Source organism: Octodon degus, unplaced genomic scaffold, assembly GCF_000260255.1.
Source record: "Octodon degus isolate 3935 unplaced genomic scaffold, OctDeg1.0 scaffold00030, whole genome shotgun sequence".
Taxonomy (NCBI): domain Eukaryota; kingdom Metazoa; phylum Chordata; class Mammalia; order Rodentia; family Octodontidae; genus Octodon; species Octodon degus.
The window spans coordinates 7,050,765-7,074,134 of record NW_004524606.1 but is presented as its reverse complement, the minus strand read 5'-3'; the positions used below and the strand labels follow the sequence as shown (position 1 = coordinate 7,074,134).

Here is a 23,370-nt window from a genome sequence, read left to right as displayed (position 1 = left end):
GAGAGAGAGAGAGGGAGAGAGAGAGGGAGAAAGAGAGACTGTACATTTAGTTTATTGGCTTACTTTTTCACCTAAAATAAATATTAGCTTGATTTTGATTTTTTCATTTAAAATAAACATTTTCATTTAAATATTTTTATCTCTGCTAGATATAGGTGAACTTTGTATTTACACTGCCATATATTCTAACTCTCACGAATCTCTCTTTTAGGACAACACTCAAGAACAGCATGAAGTAAGAGACAGAGGTAATAAAAATGTGTCCCACTTCTTAAGAGAAAAGCTCAATAGTGAAATAGCTGCAATTACAAAGGAATCAAAGAGCAGCAACAATGACCAGGAAATAGATGGTGATGATGACAGTGAGGCTGAGGAAGAGGAAGATGGTGAGGATGAAGGAGAGGATGATGGTGAAGAGAGCAACAACAAAGCGACAAGAGAAGAGGAGACGAAAGCCAGGGAACAAATCAGAAATTGTGAGAGCAGTTGTCAACAGGTAACTGCTAAGACCTTCACAGCACAGGCACATCAGCCAGAGGCCCAAGAGAAAAGTGAGAAAAAAATATCCAAGTTAGATCCTAAGAAGTTAGCGCTAGACACCAGCTTTCTGAAGGTAAGCGCAAGGCCTTCGGGGAACCAAACGGATCTGGATGGGAGCTTGAGGAGAGTGAGACAAAATGACCCTGACATGAAGGAACTCAACCTGAACAACATCGAAAACATCCCCAGAGAGATGCTACTGGACTTTGTCAATGCCATGAAGAAGAACAAACACATAAAGACTTTCAGTTTGGCCAATGTGGGTGCCGATGAGAGCGTAGCATATGCCTTGGCTAACATGCTGCGTGAGAACAGGAGCATCACCACGCTCAACATTGAGTCCAACTTCATCACAGGAAAAGGCATCGTGGCCATCATGAGGTGTCTCCAGTTCAATGAGACGCTCACTGAACTCCGCTTCCACAATCAGAGGCACATGCTTGGCCACCATGCTGAAATGGAAATATCCCGGCTTCTGAAGGCCAACAGTACTCTCCTGAAGATGGGCTACCATTTTGAGCTTCCAGGTCCTAGAATGGTGGTAACTAATCTGCTCACCAGGAATCAGGATAAACAAAGGCAGAAAAGACAAGAAGAGCAGAAGCAACAGCAGCTCAAAGAGCAGAGAAAGCTAATAGCCATGTTGGAGAATGGCTTGGGGCTGCCCCCAGGGATGTGGGAGATGTTGGGAGGACCTATGCTGGACTCCAGAATGCAGGAGTTCCTTCAGCCGCCTCCTCAGCCTCCCAACACCCAACCAGCTCCCTTTAGTCGAAGAAATGAGATGATGACAAAGCCATCGCAGCTTCCCCAGTGCAAGACAGACCCTGACTCCTTCCGAGTGGTAAAGCTGAAGAGGATCCAGCGCAAGTCCTGCATGCCAGAAGCCAGAGAAGCACCAGAGAAAACCAATCTCAAAGATGTGATCAAAACCCTGAAGCCTGTGCCGAGGAACAGGCCACCCCCACTGGTGGAAATCACTCCTAGAGATCAGCTCTTAAATGACATTCGTCAGAGCAACATCGCTTATCTGAAACCTATAAGTACAAAGAGGGAGAAATGGTGAACAACTACCCCAAGAAATGTACCCCAAATCTGTTCTCTACACATTTTAACACAAGGAAGTACTCATAGTGACTAATTGGGAGAACCAGGGAGCATAACCAGTAAGTTTCAGTTGGTGGTTATCCCCAAAACATATAGCTATGTGACTACTGTGACAATAATATAAACAGCTAGCATTTATTGAGCACTTTCTATAAGCCAGGATCTTCATGTCAATAGGCACATATCATCTTACAATTCTCTAGGTAGATGCAATTATTCTTCCCACTTAAAAAGGGACTTGGCTGGTGAGATAGCTCAGCTGTCTCAGCACCTGCTTAGGCAAGCACAGGGACCACAGTTCGATCCCCTGAACCACATGTCATGCCAGTCCCACCCCTGGGCATGCTGAACCAGCCACCGAGACCAGGCGTGGTGGCACACACCTATATTCCCAGTGCTGGGAAGGCTAAAGCAGAAGGATCACTATGAGTCCAAGCTGCGCAGTGAGGCCCTGCACCAAATACATAGAAATAAATAAATAAATAAATAAATAAATAAATAAATAAACAGGCTCGGCCAGCAGAGTATGTAGTACAGTAGGAGCATGTTGGGTCCATGAAAAGAAGAGGATGAGGCTTCCAGAAGTTACTAAAATGTCTAGGGGGCACAGCTAGGAGTGGTAGAGCTGAGAAGTGGCAGTTGAGTACAGGGTCAACTCATTCACCCTGCTATTCGGTATCCTCCCCACTCATGTGCAAAATGACACCGAGCTACACACAAGTGATGACCAGAGAGCCCCAGGGACCTGCTGGGAGGTGAAAACAAGAAGGAGGCCTGATTAGGCTAAATTTATAAGTAACTGGAAAAACTGTTAAAGATAGTTGGGTTTTTTTAGGAAATGAAAAGAGATTACCCACAATTGCATTTATAATCTTTACCTTTTCTTTTGTTTTTCTCATTTTTTCTTTCTTTTTTGGGGGGTGATGGTGGTAGTGGGGTTGAACCCAGTACCTAACACTGAGTTACACTCCCGTATGACACAGTGTCACCAAGTTGCAAGTGGCCCATGCTCAGCTCAAACTAGCGATCCTCTTAATCTCCCAGAGTGCTGAGATTACAGGCAAGCACTGCCACACCCAGGTATATCCTTCAGTAATTTGGTGGATAGTTGAACCTAGTTGTAACCTCAGGCCACGGTCTTTATGCATCTAAAGAGTTTGAAAATATTTACTGTTATTTAAGTTTGGGTATCTACTGTGACTCAATATTGCCACCAAGTGAAAAAGTTCTATTCTTTGCAGCTGAAGTGGCAGAAATGAATTTTTGGAGGTCATTATTATAATTGCACTTAGGCTGGGGATGTGAGTCTATGTTATATTGATTAATACTTAACTATAAGGAGCCTGGGAGATGGCTCAGTAGAATAAGTGCTTCCCTGGCAAGTGCAAGGGCTTGAGTTCAATCCCTGGTTCCGCAAAAAAAAAAAAAAAAAACTTAACTATGTTATTTTAAATTCCCGTGTGTAATTTAGCCAAGAGATTACCTTGACAGCATAGTCAACATATTAGTTCACCGGAGATTCTAAACCTTTTGAAACATGTTACAAATTCCCATGCAAGCTGATACCTTTTCTGCTTTTAAGAGCTCTGTATTCTAAAATGAGGTAATTCTTACTTCCTCAGCACACATGTTTAAAGATAATTGTTTCTCATTCACATATGTACCTATTTATAGCCCTTATTTTCATCTCCTAGAAATGCAGAGTTACCCATATTCTGTTTCTTAAATCAAAGATGACTTCCATTTGTGACTTGGAGACAGCCTGATTTTTCCGGGGAGAGGTTCCAGGGAGGGCACGAGAGGTCACATCAGGTCAGTTGTGGCTCTTTGCCTGACCTTGGGCACAACTTCAAGTCTGCACCTGCTCTTCTCCCAACAATCAAAGCTGAGGGTGAAGGAGGGCACTTGAAAAAACTAATACTCAATCATTTCTTTCATGACTTGTTATTGGCAAAGAATATCCTAGTCACCTTAATGGCTACAAATCAGGAAACAATTGAACAGAATGATATAAAGCCTGTGTGAAAATCTATGTGAAAGGGCCAGTGAGATAGTTCAGTGGACTAAGCACCTGCTTAGGCAAACGCAGGAACCAGGGTTCGATCCCAGGGACCACATGCCATACTGGTCCCACCCCTGGGCATGCTAAGCCTTCCACCAAGTCTGGGCATGGTGGCACACGCCTGTAACCCCAGCACTCAGGAGGTTGAAAACAGGAGGATCACTACCAGTCTGAGCTACATTGTGAGACCCTGTGCCAAATACATGAAAAAAACATCTATGTGAAGATGGCATATAGGTTCAGAGTAGAATAAGAAGTGGAGTTCAATTATCTGAGCCTACTCCCCGATTTCTGATGGAAGGCTCTCTGAGCAGATCCCAGGTTTGGGTCTACATCCTAGAGCAAGACATTGCAATAAATTCCCACTGATATTTGCAAGAGCACAATACCCTGCAAAGTACTAAATTTTGCATGTTTTAATCAATTATGAATGTTATTAATCTTAATTGTTTGTTTTTTAATAAATTGAGAAAGTAAAATATGCTGCCAAGTAAAGCATGACATACCTTTGGAGTGACAGTCCTGCATCTGCCTCTGCTTTGAAATGGTTTTTAAGGGGCTGGTGAGATGGCTCAGTAGAATAAGCGCTTCCCTGGCAAGTGCAAGGGCCTGAGTTCAATCCCCTGTTCTGCCAAAAAAAAAAAAAAAAAAAAAAGTGAAATGGCTTTTAATCTTGTAAGAAGTTGCTAATCTTTTTCTGCTTTCGTTTGCCTGACTTGGCCTGATACTTATGTTTTCTCATGTATTTCACAAATGTCATACAACTTCATCTTCTTGTTTTCATGAAACACTATGTAAGAAAAATATGAGCCAAGTACAGTGGCACGCACCTGCAAACCCAGTACTCTGGAAGGCTAAAGTAGGAAGATCTCAAGTTTGAGCCCAACCTGGGCAATTTAGGAACTTGGTGAGACCCTGTCCCAAAGTAAAAAAAGAAAAGGCCTGCGATATAGCTCAGGGTGAAGCCCCTGATTTTAATCCCCAGTACAAGAAAGAGAAAGAAAGAAGAAAGAAAGAAAGAAAGAAAGAAAGAAAGAAAGAAAGAAAGAAAGAAAGAAAGAAAGAAGAAAGAAAGAAGAAAGAAAGAAAGAAGAAAGAAAGAAAGAAAAGAAGAAAGAAAGAATGAAAGAAAAAGAAAGAATGAAAAAGATAGACAGACAGACAGACAGACAGACAGACAGAAAGAGCGAGTGGGCTAGGGGCCAGGTGTGGTGACACATGCCTGTAATCCCTGCACTCCAGAAGCTGAATCAGGAGGATTGAGGTGAGTTAAAGGCCAGCCTGAAATACATAGTGAGACTTTCTCAAAGAAACAAAATCACAATAGAAAAAAAGAAAGAAAGAAGGAAAGAAGAGAGAAAGGAGAGAAAAAAATATGAAGATGCCTCGTTTGCTTTACTAACATCAGCTTGCTTCACTGCTGTTTCCAGGCCTTTCTACATACCTAATAAATACCTGCTTGAAAGTCATGTCATAGTATAATCTTTTAAAATGCATTTTAGTTTTCTATCTTTTTATTCTGAAATTATTTTTAATGAACTGAAATTCAGAAATAGCACAAGCAACTCTTGCATACCCATTGCACTTTGTCGCTTTTGCCATATTGTTCTTCAACAGTGAGTTTAAGTTGCAGGGCATGTACCCTGTGCTGTCCCAGCAGGGACATAACTCCCTGGGGGTGGCAGCAGGATGCGGAGCTGTGAGGTGTGCACCCGTACACCTGTGGTCAGAGGATATGAATGCCATGAATGCTAAGATTGAATGCTAAAAAAAAAAAAAAAATCTGACTTCTTAGTGAGGCAAACATCAGTAACACGCCTCCCAGACTCAGTGAAATACTTGAAACACCATGAGCGGTCACATGACAACAGCCTAAGAAAAAGGGATATATTTGGTCATTCCTATAAAACATGGCAATACTCACTTAATAGAAATGCAATTACACATTTTTGAGTTTTAGGTCCAGGTGCCCTGCAAATCCCTGAATTTTCAAAAATGAGTATAAAATTAACATTCAATTTTGAAACCTTGGCTTAGGTGTTATTTGAGACATTAGTCTATGTCTCAAATGTCTCATGAAAAAAATCTAAACATCTGGCATTAGTTGAAACATCAGATCTAGCCAGCTTGGGTTTACATTTGCCTGACACAAAACAACTGCCGTGTGTGTGTGTGTGTGTGTGTGTGTGTGTGTGTGTGTGTGTGTGTGATGCACTGTACGTGGTATGCGCTGCTAGGGCTTGCACCCAGGGCCTTAGCCATGCGAGGCAGGTCAGCACTCTCCCCTCAGCTACTTCTGTTCATTGGCTTCTCCCTTGAGATAGTAGGACGCGGCCTCTCCAGGTTTTCCTCTTACACCTGCTATGTTTCATTCATTTACTTCTTTGGCTCCTGCAGGATATGTTAGTCTTCTCTCTGTGTCTTTTTCAATTTTTTGCCTCTCACACAAAGTGGATTTATTATATAACAACTGCTCTCTTTCTCTGTGAATTAATAATTCTTAACAGGTGAGACACCAGAACAGGGTGTTATTCACGCAAGCTTTTCCCTCCCCAACACATACAGCTGTCTTCCCTATTCAGAGCTGGCGTGGCCCTCTCACTGACCATCGTCCTCCAGGATGCTGCCTTGTGGATTCCCACTTATAGCGCTCCTCCATTCACTGAGGCTGCTGCAGGGGCAGCAAACCCGGGCTTCTGTACCCCCAGATGACTGTCTTAGCAGCCACTTCCTTTCACTCTGGGTTCATAGTGTGTGTCTACACTGCTCCCAGCCAATGGTCTGACAATGCTACTAAATTCCCGACACTACTAAATTTCACGCACAACCTTTGTATTCCAAAAACTTCCACACTACCTTAGTAGCTGCAACAATTGCAGAATTTGAGATTTTAGACTCAAGCCTCTAACTTTGTCCTGGCCCATTCTTCTTTGCTGTATTTATATACTATACCTTTAATCAGCTTTTCTAGACTGTATCCTTTGCCAGTTTCTTTCCTGTGACCTGTTTCATTTTGTGTCAGTATCACATAACCCACGACAAGGTCCCATTTTCCATTTCTCTCACTGTCAATTTATTTTTTCTTCCCCCACTGTTTTAGAAAACTTTTTTATTAGTACATATTTGCTATACGTAATGATCATAGTCATCATAGGGAATTTATACCTGTACTTAATATGTCTTAATTCTTCTTTCTCTAGTCCTCTTCCCTCCTTTCAACCCCTCTTGCCCTTCCCATTTATAAAACCTTAGTTTCCATTTCCTTTCCATTCTTTTTCACAATCCCTTTCCCTTTCTTCTCTTCCCCTCCGCCTCCCGTTCCTCTTCCCATTTGAACATGTTGTTCCTATTTCCCAATATCTAGCTTCTGTTTCACTCTTTATATATCCTTTGGGTTTCTCACACATGAGAAGCAGTGTGTTGGGTGTGGTGGTGCATGCCTGTAATCCTAGCACTCAGGAGGCCTAGGCAGGAGGATTGCAGTGTATTTGAGGCCAGCCTTGATTATATAGCGAGTGCCTGAACTACATAGTGAGACCCTCTCTCAGAAGAGGGGAGAGGGAAAGGCCATGCAGTACTTAAATTTATGCTTCTCATTTACTTCACCTAAAATTATGGTCTCAAGGTACATCTATTTACCTAAAAATGACTCAAGTTTATCCTTCTCCAGCCTTTTTTCTTGTCTCTGAAAAGAAAGCAGGAGAATCTACAAGAGTCAAAGGCAAATGTAAATCATGACTTTGAAATGCAATAATCTTATGAGCAGGGACTCTGAAGTAAAGCGTGTCACCTCTCATGCCCCTCTTGAAAGAGCTTAAGCAGCCTAGGAATTGCTGAAATCAGAAACTGCCCTCCCTGGAGTATCATGGGCTTTGATAAACTGCTATTTTTAAGTCTATAGCCCTTCCCAGGCTCCAACTCAGTAAGTCTTAAGACCTGAAATTTTGCATTTCTGGCCAATTCTCTGGTGGCCCTGATGCTTCTTTCTTGTGCACTACATTTGACATCCACAACTTTGTGACATCCCTGGCAAACTGTACCTGACATGGTTTCCACAAAGAGCCATGCTTTTCTGACTCCATTACTCTCTGTCTCAAATTATCTTTTCTTCTATCTGTTGAAATTTATCCAGTTACTGAGGTTTATCTCAAATATTACTCCTTTCACACAAAATCAAAGAAAACCGTGGTCATGTATGAGGTGTAATCAAAATATACAGTGAACACTGAAATTGAAAGAAATACAATAAGATACACAATGCCATATCCCTCAAATTACCACTCATCACTTTAAACATACTTCTCCACTGTCCTTGCCACTTTCTAAAGCAGCTCTGGGTGTCCTCTTTTATAAGTGTCTTTAGTTGAGCTGTTGTGGCTGCCTTGGAGTTCTGCATGGACACAAACAGAATAGGAACTCGAAACCATGTATGCTGAAATAGTCTTTACACCCAGGCTCCATGAGTATATATATATATATGTTTGTTCTGTGTAGTAGCCACATACACATGTACATACCACATACTTTTGACTTTTGCTGTTATTTGTTCTTTTGAGACAGAGTCTTACTATATAGTTCAGGCTGGCCTCGAACTCATGATAATCCTCCTATACAGTTGTGTGCTGCCACATTTCGCTCCACATATCTTCTTCTTCTTCTTCTTCTTCTTCTTCTTCTTCTTCTTCTTCTTCTTCTTCTTCTTCTTCTTCTTCTTCTTCTTCTTCTTCTTCTTTTATGTATGTGGCACATGGTCTCACTATGCAGCTCAGACTCATAGTGATTCTCCTGTTTTCAGCCTCCCCAGCACTGAGATTACAGGCGTGCCCCAGTACGCCTGGTCTCAGTGGCCAGCTCAGCGCTCCTGGGGGCTGGAAACACACTGCACGTAGTGCCAGGGATCGAACCTCAGTCCCTGTGTCGCCTGAGCAGGCACTTAGTCCACTGACCTATCTCACCAGCCCCACATATACTCTTCAAAAGCTAATTTTAAGGACCAAAGAACTCTAATGATGACACAGGTTGATTCTTTCCCATTTAAAAAACCTATGTCTTTTTCTGTTTTTGTTATTTTGCTTATGAATGGCTTCTCTGATGACTAAATTATGTATTTTTTTCTTAGAACTTTTATAGTTTCTGGTTTTTAAAAAATATTTGATATAACAGATTAATTAGCTTAGATTTTAAAAGATAAATGAGAGACAAGAAGTCTACTCTATTATTTCTTTTCATACAGTTCACCGAGATCACTTTGTGACTCATTCATCTTTACCCCAGTGATCTGAACTGGCAGCTTGCTTATATTTGACATGTGTTTTTATGTTTTTTTGGTTTATCATGAGGGTGTCACATTTCACTTTTTGAAACATCATTTTGGAACCCTTCCATGGGTATAGAAACAGATACAAAGATCCATAACACAAAGTTCACACTGCTCTAGTATCCATTGCAACTTTCCATCTATCTTAGATACCTGGCACATTATTTTGTTCATCCATCTTCCTAATCATCAGCATTGTCCTGAGTGAGCCTCCAGAGGCACAGCCAAACCCCTTCCTTCTCAGAAGCCTGCACTCAGGATAGAGCAGGCCAGAGTACTGGGCCCTGGAGAGGGCCCTCGGCTCAAAGACTGCAGCACACAGAAGCAGTGTCTTCTCTTTGGGCAGAGTCATGCTGGGAATCATTCCTGGCCAAAGGTCCTGGACAGAGAACTGACTGCAGACAGAGCCATGACAGATGGCCAAAAGGATGCATCATGCTGGCGGGGGGATGTGGGCAGTGAGGGAGAAGCAGTCTTGGTAGTTATTGTACCAGATATGAATGTCCTCTTAGTGTCTTCAGGGTCTTTTGGAAGGTAATGGATGAGTCACTCTCCTGAGACCCAGAGCCTCTGGAAGCCCTTCAGAAACCTGACTTTACCCTGTCTGTGACCCAGAAGTGGGAGGTAGATGTGCAGAGTTGGCTTTAAGTCACTCATTTTTGTGTACTGGTAGGGGGAGGGTTGTCACCAAATATTATTCTATGTTTTACTGAGGATCAAATTGGGAAAGAGGAAAGATTTATTTTAAAAAGCACATACATCTTTTTGTAGGATGGTATCTCTATAGGCAGTATAGAGTTGTGGGTACCATAATCAGACCAATCTGGTTCAAATCCTGCTTTGCCACTTCCTAGCTGTGTTACCCTTGGAAAGTTAGTGTCTTCTCGGAATCTTTTCCTTCCTTACAAGGCTACTTTAGGAAATAGTGAGATAGGTTTTTTTTTTTTTTAAATAAAGGTTAACAGTGATTATTCTGTTATTGTCATCATATAGCTGAAAAAATTGATGCCCCACACCAATGAACCAGTAAGGCTGAGTCCAACCAGGCTTTGGACTCAAGCTGATTCTAGCAGCAGCCCTCTTGTTTCTGACATGCTGCACAGCATGCTAAGTGACTCTGAAGCAGTCCCTGGCATTAGGAAATGCCCAGTGCTTGGTGGCTTCAGTGGTCATTATTTTGCTATGATTTTGTAGGACTTTCTGGCTGGGATTTCTCATCCATTCCATATCCATGTAATCTTAGCTGTAAAGAGCTTGAGTTCCAGGCTTGATTGCTCTCTTTTCTTTGATGCTTAAATCACAGGTGCAGTTGCCAAAAGAACTGGCATAAGGCGCTGCAGAATCAAGAGCAAGAGGAGAAGCAGAAGCTGACACAGTGACTCGGGCTGAGCGGGAAGAGGATGGTGGCAGCGGCCCTTCTGCATACAGGAGGTGGAACAGGGACTGTGCTTCCATCCGAGAGGGGCATCAGTGGAAGGCACACAGCTTGGGCCACACAAAACACGGGCAGAGGAAGGGAGAAGGAGACAAAAATCCTAACAATCATGGGCAATGTTTTCCACTTGCAATCAGTGCAACTTAGGCGCAATTTAGAGTAATGCTTTCAGGAGCAGGAGCAAAGAATGTTTTTATAAACATTTGCTTTACTGCTGCTTTCTTCTGGTAAATAAGACAGAAGTGTTGCCCATTGGTCCTGGTGCCATTTTTACCCTTTCCACCTCCTCTGCTGACCTCACTGCACAGAATCCCAAAGGGAATGAACGGAGCATGTTTCAACCTATGGAAACATGAAGAGTGAATTAAACTCCCAGGTCTTATGCAGCTCTGAAATGAAAGGATCGCATATTAGCTTATCGCTGGAGAATCCCGAGCTTCCATTTCCAGCCCTGCCTGGTTCTCCCTCTGTGACTCTCCTGAAGTTTGGGTGTGTTCTTCTGATAGGGGTACCGTGAGAAACAGAGCACTAAACTCACAGGATGTGAAGAAAACAAAGTGCCCGCAGAAAAAGTAAAGAGAGCAAAGCAAACCCTACAAGTAGGAGCTATGACCCAAAACACATGCTAAATTATTAAATTTAAAAAATTGTTTAAGTGTCTGGCCTGATGGTGCATAGGTATAATCCCAGCACTGAGGAAGCTGCAGCAGGAAGATCCCTGTGAGCTCCAGGCCAACCAGGGCTACATGGTAGGTTCAAGGTCATCTTGAACCACATAGTGAGATCCTGCCTCAAAGCGAAACAAAATTTTAAGCAAAATGAAAACAATTTACAATGCCATTGATCCCCTCCCCAGGACTTTGCCCTGCTTGGGACACACTCACCCAATGTTCCTGCCATTTTCTGAAATCCTTTTGCATCTTTTCATGTCTGCCTTTATGTCCTAAATTGACTAAAGATATTCATGGCAATTTCTGCCAAATAAAAACAGTATGGAGTGTCCTTGTCCACCTTATTCCCAAAATCTATTACCATGTGACTTTTGGATCTTCCCCAAAGACAACATGAGCATGCAAAGTAAAGGGTCTGAATGGATTTAGGCCATCAAGGCAGCCAGGATTTCTGAAATGGCTTCAGAAAGCAGCCAAGGAGAGTGTAAGTGCGTTCAAAGCAAGGGGGAAGATTCTGAGGGGGATTAATGATAATGTACCCTTTTAAGCATTCATTGTTATTGTTTGATTCTGCCTTAAACATTTCCTGGCAGGGTTTCTACATACAAGGACAACAGCAGATAGTATGGTGTTTTGTAGAAATAAATTAGGGCGATAGATAATATAGTTATCAACAAACTTTTCATAGTTTAGGAGTCTAATTTGATCTTTGTTGTGCACCTCAAATTTCTTCCAAGGGAAGTTCGTTTACAAGATTAATGTCCTGGGCTGGCACGATAGTTCAACAGACTAGGCACTTGCCTTAGGGACCGGGATTCAATCCCCAGCATCACATGTCACCCCGGCCCTGCCCCCAGGTATGCTGAGACAGCCAGAGACCTGGCATGGTGGCGCATGCCCATAATCTTAGTGCTGGGGAGGTGAAAACAGGAGGATCTCCACGAGTCTAAGCTGTGTAGTGAGACCCTGTACCAAGATGCATAAAAATAAACTGAAAAAAAAAAAAAAAAAAAAGATTCTAGTCCTGATCCCACCATTCAGGACATTCCAGTGCAGGGTACACTCCCAATGGACTAATCCAGTCCGCATGTCCTTTATATTCATCTTGCTAAACCAGCCTCCACACACCCAGTGCTGCTTCTTTCTCCATCCCGCCACAGAATTGCCCCCCACTGGCTACTTCACCTCATGTCCTCAGTGAGAACCCAACCCATCTTCAAAGAGGGTCCCATCCCAGCCCCTCCACAAACGCATGCCAAACACTCCAACCTGCATTCTTTCCTCCAAGTTCCTACAGCATTATCTGTCTTACATACCAGATGCTTAGATTTTTAGGATGTTGTAATAATAAGAGTCATACAGACCAAGGAATTAGGAAATGAAGTTTTGCTATGTTTTCTCTTTTACCTGAGCAAATACTTGGCACTTGCCTTCTTTCTCCTTCTGTGGAATCCTAGGTGACACATAGCAGGCACATCAGGCTTGGAGAGGATGGCTGTAACAGGGACAAACTTGAAACAATACATTATTTGGAAGGATAAGTCAACAGAAATAGGGTGCTTCTATTTTTAAAAGATAATTCAGTGTGTAGAAAAGTGGCCAAATTTAGATAGTTAAGGATTTCAATCAAGTAATCAGCTGACAACTTTGTTTTCTCTTCCTCTAAAGTGTCTAGAAAATATCCTCGCATACAAGCAGTTCGATTAAGAGATGGTGTCAATAAATAAAACTGTTTACTCTGATAAAACAAAGCACTCCAAGCATATTTAAAAGCTTAATTATGTAAGTAGTTGAGGTTCTGGAAAGCCCTGTGAATTTGCCTCATCAGTCACAGTATTAATAAAGTCAGGAATTTTAAGAAGTGCTAATAGTCCTAAAAGAGGATTTTGATCCCAGACATACTAAAAAGAAATTGTAATTTTCATGAAATTTCCCATTATATTCTTTCTATTCACATTCCTGCCCTAAAGGGCTTACTTGAAGATTTTGTTTTAAAATGTATCATCAATTGATAACATATACTGGTCACTAAATATTTTAATGAGAATCTTAAAATTCAACTTGTCATTTTCTTCAAATGTATGGCATTTAGTTAGCAGAATACATCACACACAAAAAAGGGAAGGGGCTTAAAATGTGACACTGAGGTCAGGGTTGAAAGAAGATGCCCCTGGAATTCAATGTGCCTGTGAGGCACTCAAATGTTAAGGTTTTTAAAGGTATTTGGAACACAAGCCGAACGTAGAGTACATCTTCATGGTTTCTAGGGCTGTCGCTGAGCTTTTCAGATGTTTAATACAGATGCCATTAAATAAAGTCTCACCGAAAGCAAAACCTTTAGTAAATTTTACTTTTCATATTTGGTAAAGGTACAGATTCTAGTGCCTGTGTAAAGCATGTGATGTCACTGCGAAAGATGAAGGCCGCAGACTGGCTGAGCAATAAAAAGGCAAGAAAACTCGGGAGCAGTAGATGCCGCTGGCTTGTACTCTAGGACGGACAGTTTCCACATGGTGCTGTCTTTGCAATGCGATGCCAGTAAAACCTAAAGATTTCCCACTTCACTCATGAAATCGTGCCACTGGCAGGCAAATTAATAAGCTATTTCTAAATGCATGGGAAATACAGGAGGAAAGTAACAATATAAAACATGTGCTATTTTAATTTCAATGTCTATCTACAAAAGCATATGGCTATACCAATTGCTACCTAACGTCTCTATGGATCATTTCGGAAGCCAGAGCTTATTCCCATTTTTAAAAGACTTTTTGGCTTGGTCATCTAAAGATGCTTTTAAAATTTTAGCTAGTATTGATTTTTTGTCCCCCTAAGGAATTAACAGAATGCACATTGATTTCTTTCAAAATGCTCCAGTTAAAAGGAAACAGTGAAAAACATAGAAACATTACGTTTGACACCTTTTTTTTTATGGTTAGAACAAAAAATGTGCAAAAAACAGAACTTAAGTTTGGTTTTATTTTTTTGTTTGTTTTTTAAACAAGTCAGTCAAGAATAGTAAGGGTTATACAGCTGTAACCTCAAGGAAGATAACAAAATTTGCAACAGATAGCTGCTGGTGAACACACATTACCAGCATTTCAAAAATTTACAAAAATTTAACAAAAGTCTCCTAAACAACTACCTTTATATTCATAAACAAAGTATAAACAACTGGCTTATCCAGTTATACTGCAAGTCAAACAGGCAGAAAAATGATAGAATCATCTTTGATTTTTAAAGAATAGTAATACAAACTAAACTAATTGATACCACATACAATACCATCCTAGGGAATTTTGAAGAAGGTGCCAGGAAGGATTCAAACAGGCTAACACATGATGCCATCTACTTTAACTGCATTTCTCTTTTTATTTTTCTTTTCCTTTGACAGCCTTTTCATTGACTCTTATTGCCTTGATATTTTATCACTATTTTTTTCCCTACATGATAGCAATATTGTTGCTACAGAATCCATAGTTCTCGTTCATTACCGGCCACCTCAGACAACAGGAGGGTGGTTTGCTTTCGGTTTTTGAGGACTTTTCTCAGTAACATCAGAGATGTTCAGAGTGGGCCCAGCTCGTGCATGCTGCCATAGGGAGTTGGGCGGTAAAACGTGCACCTTCTATTTAAAAAACACAAACAAAAAAGTAGATCTGGACAAATCGCAACTCGATTTCTGCTGCAACCCCAGCCCCGGGGTAAAGGCTTATTCCTTCACTTTGCTGATGTAGTCAGTGATTTTGCTGATGCTTTCCTCCTGCTGCTCCAAGGCCTCCAGGATGATGCCCATGGGAGTCCTCTTCACCCCAATTCCCTCCATTTTATTCTCCAGCTTGTTCTTGAGGTTCCGGAGTCTCAATGATGCATGGATGAACATCACTAGAAACAAGTGGTCCACAGTCAGCACCCAAACAAAAATTCTCTTTTGCCTCATTCTATTCCCTCCAGCTCTGCCCTCTTCTACTCCACTGCCTCTGTTAGCTGCGACCCAATCTGTTTCTCCTATTGATCAAAGCCGTCAGCACTTATAAAGTAAGTAGAGAATCTAGCATCAGACAAATGTGGAGCCCAGTGTAGGCTACAGCAGTTGTGCTATATGTCTTGAGAGCTGCTTGTGCCGTATTAATTCTTGTCTCCATAAGTGTCTGACAACAGCAAGTCCCCATACCCATTTGTGGAATTAATGAACTATTAAGCCTTCGCCTGCTGCTTTGGAAAATTCTGCAGACTTTTGCAGATCTGCCAACACACATATGGGGTGGCTTACATAACTCGCATTGGACAAACACGCCTACATTTCCCTGGGAGAGATACCAAAAAAGAAAACTCAGGTCACTTACACAACAAGGGAAAAGTGATCCCAAACACGAAGACCATGACTCCCCCAAACATGGATATGAGGAAATAGCTGGCCAGCATGACCACCATCACGAATGCAGTGGGGTACTGCTTCTTCATCCGGCGGAGGATGTCTTTATTGTGGGCTGCCCACACGAACCCTGTGAACACCAGGACCACCACAATTCCTCCAAGGATCATGTTGAAGGGGCTCAGAAACCTGGAACAGGAAGAAAAATAGGGAAACGTACTCAGCGGTAGGAGTAGGAGGAGGAAGGAGACCAGAAAGAAGTAAAAACAATTGCAGGGAACATACTAAGCACTTTACCCAACTTAGAGCATTGAGTCCTCACAATGTCATGAAGTAGATACACTTATTTCTCAAACAAAGAAACTTAGCTTCAGAGGTTAGAAAATGGTAGGAGCAGTGCGACTCCTACCAAGCTACCTTAATAGACGCCAGTCTACCTTAATAGAGGCTGACAATTTTAAAAATGAAAGCTTCTCTTTTTTAATGTGTGTGTGTGTGTGTGTGTGTGTGTGTGTGTGTGTGATTGGAAACTGAACCCAGAGCCTTCATAGGAACTATGTCCCCAGTCCCTTTCCATTTCTGATCTTGCCACAGGGTCTCACTAAGTTGCTAAGTTGCCAGGGCTGATCTCAACCTCAAGAACCTCCTTCTTCAGCCTCCCTAGTTACAAGCCTGTGCCATCACACCGGCTCTAATGCTTCCTTTGGAGCTACTGTGTCTAACCTTCATACATACTGTGGGCTCTGGCACACAGTAAGTAGGCTGTACTTTCTTAGCTCTAAAAGCTGTCATATGGAAGCATGTAGTAGAGAAGCCACACAATGGTCTATCTGGTCCAGAACTGGTCTACAGTCAATTACTGTTGGGCGTGTACTTTTAAAACTCACTTGAATCCTCATGGGAAGGGAAAAATATCTGAGGCCTGGGATTTCTTGCTGGAAAAAGAAAATCTAACCCTACCAGGCCCGCTTTTCCATATGTTCTTTTTTAGATAAAAAGAACACTCTCCATTTTATTCCACTCCCACCTCTCTCTATTGTATCCTTAGTACAGGGATACAAAGTAAGTGTCACCCACTACTGCTGTTCTAACAGCTGAATGGCTTTCTTATATAACCTGCCTGCCCCAAGGAGGCATTTGAGTTTATGACTCACTCTTCACATAGAAAGTCCATTCTCATTTTTTATCTTACTTTTTGTACTGAAGATTGAAGTCAGGACCTTTGTGTAGTCCTTTTTAAAAATAATTTATTTTGAGAAAGAGTCTCATGAAGTCACTAAGTTACCCAGGCTGGACTTGAATTTGTAACCCTCCCTCAGCTTCCCACAGCACTGGGTTTATACATGGGTGCCACAATACCTGGCTCAATTACCAATCTTTCAAAAGGCCTACAACATCTTGAGGAAATGGGTTGCAACTCAAATACCCAAGCAACATGGCCTCCAGATTCATTGCTATATGAGCCATTGTTATGTCGTTGCCACCACACAAGTCTTGATGATGGGAGAAACACTTAAGGAAGAAGAGATTTAGACTATTTCACAAACCAGAATGACTGGGCATTGCAATCCTCAACCCCAATTCACTGTAAAGACAAATCCTAATTAACAAAACATTCATGGTGGGCAAGTACAACAGTATGCTAACTTTTCATCCTGGGACCCAGAGAGGACTTCCTTTGTGGGGAACAAAGAGGGTTGGAGGCTCTGAACTATACTCTCAGTTCACAAGATGGACTGGCACAGGAGGGAAATAACGAGGTGATACCAACAGTTCACTCTCCCCGGCTAGGGCATGGACAAAGGATTCTGACTGACATTCAGTCATATTTAGCATAACCACAAGTTTAAAAAAAAGTCTTTAAATTTTAGCTCTAATTCTGCCTACTAAAAAATATAAACTATTTTAAACAGTTTTAAATAGAGCGGAAAATTTTCACACCTTACTGAGTGAAATCAAGTGATATAAGCAATGTAAAACTTCAGTGAAAACATTAAATTTTTCTACTGAAAAGAAGTGGAGTAGTGGTAATAGTAGAATATAATTTAATACCAGATCCTATAATAACAATTTTCTTATTTCATTCCAAATCCTTGTAAATCCTTGAAGCCAATAAATCCCTCTCTTAGAACATAATCTAGGGAAATTAAAAAAATGCAAAGTTGAGAGGTACAGCTGTTCACATCCATAGTATTTATGAGTAAAACTGTCTAGAAATCATTTGTGGGGGTGGAGGTGGGGTCCTTCTGTATAGCCTGAGGATGACAAAGAGAGGAGAACAGCCACAGAGAATCTACAGACTGCACTGGGAGCCAAGGTTTGGACTGGATAGGAAGCTTCGCGGTGGTGTATGAGGATGAAGTGAAATTCTATTAATGATAGCAGAGGGATGGGCCAGGCAGAGATGGGCTATTGTGCCTGGCCTGTGCCAAGCTCAGGTCGTGGTTGAGGTATGGTATAAACAGCTGGGTTTTTTTTTTTTGTTTTTTGTTTTTTAAAGCAGAAGTATACATAACAGAATAGAAAGATATTAATTAGACTGAGTGGGTAAAAACAACTATAATATGTTCTGTTAGGTGGGCTTCTTATGTATGGGAGATTGCCCAGACATACAAAGTTGTATCATTTGTATATTATTTTGTATTCAGAAATAGAGAAGACCACATAAAAAAGTCCAAAAAAGACCAAATATAATAGCAATGGTTCCTCCCCCAAGCTCTCCCTAACATTTAACATACAAGCTGTTCTGTCTGCCTGCCCTCCCTCTCCTACTGCTGTTTTACCTGGGTCTCCTCTCTCTCCCTGCACTTTGGTGTGGCTGGGTTAACCTGTCTCCTGATGTGGCCCTGTAACTGATCTGGGAAAGACCAAAATATACCCATGAAGGGCCGGCGAGATAGCTCAGCAGACTAAGCAACTGCTTAGGCAAGCGCAGGGGCCAGGCTCTGATCCTTGGCACCACATGCTGTGCCAGCCCTGCCCCCAGGCACACGAAGCCTGTGACTGAGTCTGGACATGGTGGTGCATACTTGTACTCCCAGCGCCAGGGAGACTGAAAACAGGAGGATCATTATGAGTTTAAGCTGTGTTGTGAGACCCTGCACATATGCACGCACACGTGCACGCGTGTGTGTGTGTGCGCGCACACACACACACACACACACACACACAAATTCCTGTGGGTCTGAAAAAAGGACAGAACCAAGCAGGGTAAAAATAGTCCCTACCACCCTCTTGAACAGGTGGTAGGGTCTCTGAGTAAAACAGGCCCATAAAAACAAACCCACAAGCTCACTCAGGTTCATAAATCTTGATCCTACCACCAAAAGGTGGGACAGTAATTAGACTAAAAGATTGCAGTAGTTACACTGAAGTAGGAACATCTTGGGCAGTTTACTCCCACTTGTTTCCTTTTCATTTTCATAGTTTTCCAGTAGCTGTGTATTAATTAATTAAAATCACCTAGCGAGACATGGTGGCACAACTCTAATCCCAGCATTTGGGAGGCTGAGGCACAAGATTCATTTGTTCCTGAACTACATAACAAGTCCCTGTTTATTTTATTTATTCTGTATTTAGGGCAGGATCTCCAGGGTCTACGGGGTCTCACTGCGTAGATCAGACTTGCAGTGATTCTCCTGTTTGCAGCCTCCTAAATGCTGGGATTACAAGAACACACCACCACGCCCAGTCTCAATCACCAGCTCAGCGTGCCACTGGGTATGGAACCAACCGCTGTGCTCTGCCAAAGCAGGTGCTTTAGTCTGCTGAGGTATCAGGCAGGCCCTGCAAGTCACTGTTTAAATAAAAAAAATTAAAATTAAAATTAAAAAAAAGCAGGACTGGAGCTATAGCTCAGCAGCACAGCACCTAGTACAAGGGCCTAAAGAAGCAACACTTGATATTAAGAAATGACAAATTAAATTGAGGAAAGATTCTGAAGAAACATATCCTTTTACAAAAGCTTGAACCTAGGCCATACCCAAATATTTCTAAGCTGTAAAGAAAAGCCAAGATAAAAATAAACATTAAGAACTACACGCAGGTTAAAGTTTAAGGAGGCCGGCTGGAACCATGGAGGTTGCAGAAGAGAAGAAAAAGAAGGTTCCTGCTGTGCCAGAAACCCTTATGAAAAAGCGAAAACGTTTCGCAGAGCTAAAGATAAAGCGCCTGAGAAAGAAGTTTGCCCAGAAGACGCTTTGCAAGGCGAGGAGGAAACTCATCTATGAAAAAGCCAGGCACTATCATAAGGAGTACAGACAGATGTACAGAACTGAGATCCGGATGGCTAGGATGGCGAGAAAAGCTGGCAACTTCTATGTCCCTGCAGAGCCCAAACTGGCATTTGTCATCCGGATCAGGGGTATCAATGGTGTGAGCCCAAAGGTCCGCAAGGTGTTGCAGCTTCTTCGCCTTCGCCAAATCTTCAATGGTACCTTCGTTAAGCTCAACAAGGCTTCAATTAACATGCTGAGAATTGTGGAGCCATACATTGCATGGGGGTACCCAAACCTGAAGTCAGTGAACGAACTAATATACAAGCGTGGCTATGGCAAAATCAATAAGAAGCGAATTGCCTTGACAGATAATTCATTGATTGCTCGATCTCTTGGTAAATATGGAATCATCTGCATGGAGGATCTGATTCATGAGATCTATACTGTTGGAAAACGCTTCAAAGAGGCAAATAATTTCCTGTGGCCATTCAAGTTATCATCTCCTCGAGGTGGAATGAAGAAAAAGACCACCCATTTTGTAGAAGGTGGAGATGCAGGAAATAGGGAAGACCAGATCAACAGGCTTATTAGAAGGATGAACTAAGGTATCTACCATGGTGTTTTTATGATTTGGTCAGTTAATAAAGTATCTGCTTCCAAATTGAAAAAAAAATAAAATAAAATAAAGTTTAAGGAGACTCCTTTGTGAAAACTGCAAATAGGAAAGGGTTGGCTGGCAGCAGATCAAAGGTCTCCTCCTCAGTGCTTTGCTTTCTAAGCTGTTTATTAAAACAATAACTCATGAAGCAGACACTAAATCCAAGTTGAAAATACTGTTGAATTCATATTATTTTATTTAGTGAAATTCTGTATCATGTCTTTTTTTCTAATTCTTTATTGCTATTTTATATTCTCTTCAATTTTTCTTTTAAAAAATAAAACTTTGAGTTTAATCCCTGCTTCTGCAATAAATAGATAAATAAATAAATTTCAAGTTGCTTTTCTATTTTCCTCTGGACAAGTAAAGTACACATCTAGGTTGAACAGCTATCTAAATAAAGCCCAGGTCAAAGAACAAAGAAATGCCAGGCTAGATTCAGGCAATTCCAAATTTGCTTTTCACCTGTTCCTGTTGCTCATGCCAGCAGGGAAAAGAACAGAGCAAGGACTCCTATAGAACTGGTTTTAGCTTTCAGCCCACTGGGCCACAATCTATAATTAGAGTAACCAAACTTCTAAACTGGAAAAAATTGACAAAGTTACTCAGAGGAAAAATGATTTTCTTTCCCATTCTGATAACATCAATTCCATTCTGAGAAAATGTAAAATGTCTACTAAGGCCCCACTATCCACCTGCATATGGAGCAAAAGACACACACACACACACACACACACACACGTTTTCTCTAGAGAGTAAGTCCGTTTTCCAGTGAGCGCAGAATGAGGGAACCAATTGCCAACTGTTGTCTGAAAAGCCTTTAGCTAACAGTTGGGCTGTTAGTCATATTAGTCAAGACAAAGTCTGAGAACTTTTTAGGATAAAAGTTTCCACAAATGTGCTCCTCACCTTTCATGTGGGCTGCTGTCACTGGATTCTGTAGGGTAGAGTTTCATTTACTGATGGCCCTCCTCTAAGGGAAGACATGAGAGGGTGGGGAGAAGACACTAGGAAAACTAAAGGTGGGGAGGATGGGAACGAAACACTTGCCTGGGATATAGGACCTTGTTATGCAAAGCAGAAACATTAAACATGGTTTCTTTTATGAGATAAAAAGATGTACACATAAATTACCTCTTTCTAATAAAAAAAGTACGAAATTATAGTGGAGTCATTTATGGTTACAAAATAAGTTTAGAAATCAATCATTTTTTTCCTTTAATTTTTTTTTTTTGTACCTGAGACTGCACTCAGGTCCTTGCCAGGTCTGCCTGGCCCTCCTTGTGATCTTTTGAGACAGGGTCTTGCTATGTAATTCAGTATGGCCTTGAACTCATTATGTAGCCCAGGTTGTCTTTAAATCGGTGGCAATCCTCCTGCCTTGGCCTCTTAAGTGCTGGGATTTCGGGCCTGCACTACCATGCCTGGATTTTTTTGGTGGTGGTGGTGGTAGTGGTGGTGGTGGTGGGAGTGGTGATGGTGGTGATGGTGGTGGTGGTAGTGGTGGTTGTGGTGGTACCAGGAATTGAACTCTGAGCATCTGTACTGAGCTATATCCCCACTTTTTTAAATTTTGAGTCAAGGTCTCACTAAGTCATTAAGTTGTGCAGGCTAGACTCAAACATGCTTCCATCTCAGCCTCCAAGAGTGCTAGGACTATAAGCATGAATCATTGCGCCTGGTTTATCACAAATTTCTGTGGCTTAGTCTTACAGGATGAAACAGCATAGTCCCATTATGCAGATGAATCAATGAGGCCAGAGAAATACATAGTCATAGGGATCCAGCGGGGGAGAGAAATCAAGATGCTAGTCATCAGAGCAGGCCACAGAGTAGCCCACTCTATTGCTGACTGGCTTCATGAATGCCCCCCACCCCCATCCCCACGCCTCAAGGCCCTAAGCAACCCTGTCATCCGGCTGGGGTAAGCAGCTGAAGACCAGCCTGGGCAGTGCCTCAGCTCAATTCCGGCATACATGTGGCTGCGGAGCCCTGGGAAGCCAAGAGGCAGTAGAGTGTTGCTCAAGCAAGAGAAGCAGCTCTGCACCGAGTTCCAATTTTCTAGCCCAAAAAGCTATTTCTGAAGCATGCTTCTGAGAAACGCTGACTCACTGAGCAGGGGGAGCTCGCTTATTTACAGCGAGCGTCTTGAAATTGGTGGAGTTTCTAGTGGTTTTTAACTACCCAGAAGAATCATTGCAAAGCTGAATGTACCCATATCTTTTCTGGCTTCTTATTTCTTTTAGAATAAAAAACTATTTCTTTAATAGTATGTAGTGTACAATCTGGAATCCCAGGCCTCTGGGCAGCTGGGGCAGGAGGATTATAAGTTTGAGCCGAACTTGAGCAACTTAGTAAGACCCTGTTGTAAAATTTAAAAACTTGAAAAAGGGGCTGGGATTAGCTACGGTGAAAGCCATGAATTCATTTCCACTACTACAAAAACAAAATGAAAAGCAGAATTCTTTCTATGTTCTATGAGGACTGCAATGTCTGGCCCTGGCCACCTCTACAGAGCTGGAAAGTTAAGTACCTGGGACAAGGAAGGCGTAAGTGAGCCCTGGAGCCCAGCACACACTCCACTGGCCATGTGTGACTTGGCCTAGGCTGTGTCTATGGGGAAAGCGAGGTGTCCTGAGTGACTGTCACCAGAGGACCCCTAAGGTGAGTGGCTGTGGGCTGACGACGGCCTGCAGCCTTCCTGTGCCTCTCTCCGGATTCTGTGCTCACTTCCTGGCCTGCTCATGAGTTGTTCCCTGCCCGCTTCTCTCTGCCTCCTCATGTCTCAGCTCAGACAGCCTTTCTCAGTCTTCCTGAATGATGCTCCACAACATATGCCTCTTCCTCACAGCATTTGTCACAGTTTTACATGTATTTCAAAGAATATTAAATGTATGCAGGGACTTAAAGTTCAACATATCAATACTTGATGAAAAATACCTGTTCCTTATTATGCCTAAGATGTTTGAAATGCAGTGAGATAGTGAGGTT

At 42.0% G+C, this 23,370-nt stretch overlaps 3 protein-coding genes across 3 annotated transcripts in view; 2 read left to right on the top strand and 1 right to left on the bottom strand.

The window, feature by feature from the left end:
- Positions 1-11,215, top strand: part of Lmod3 (leiomodin 3) — a 15,646-nt gene extending 4,431 nt beyond the window's left edge. Inside the window, exons 3-4 of the mRNA XM_004629542.2 lie at positions 212-1,579; positions 10,330-11,215. Of these exons, the coding sequence (XP_004629599.2) occupies positions 212-1,579; positions 10,330-10,356 (1,395 nt within the window). The 3' untranslated portion in view covers positions 10,357-11,215. The remainder of the gene's footprint in view (positions 1-211; positions 1,580-10,329) is intronic.
- A 2,248-nt stretch (positions 11,216-13,463) lies between these two features.
- Arl6ip5 (ADP ribosylation factor like GTPase 6 interacting protein 5) overlaps positions 13,464-23,370 on the bottom strand; it is a 21,162-nt gene continuing 11,255 nt past the window's right edge. Inside the window, exons 2-3 of the mRNA XM_004629488.2 lie at positions 15,476-15,693; positions 13,464-15,014 (exon numbers count right to left, since the gene is read on the bottom strand). Of these exons, the coding sequence (XP_004629545.1) occupies positions 14,842-15,014; positions 15,476-15,693 (391 nt within the window). The 3' untranslated portion in view covers positions 13,464-14,841. The remainder of the gene's footprint in view (positions 15,015-15,475; positions 15,694-23,370) is intronic.
- LOC105741971 (60S ribosomal protein L7) lies at positions 19,579-20,325 on the top strand. Its single transcript, XM_012514361.1, has one exon. The coding sequence runs from the start codon at positions 19,579-19,581 to the stop codon at positions 20,323-20,325; it is 747 nt and encodes a 248-aa protein (XP_012369815.1).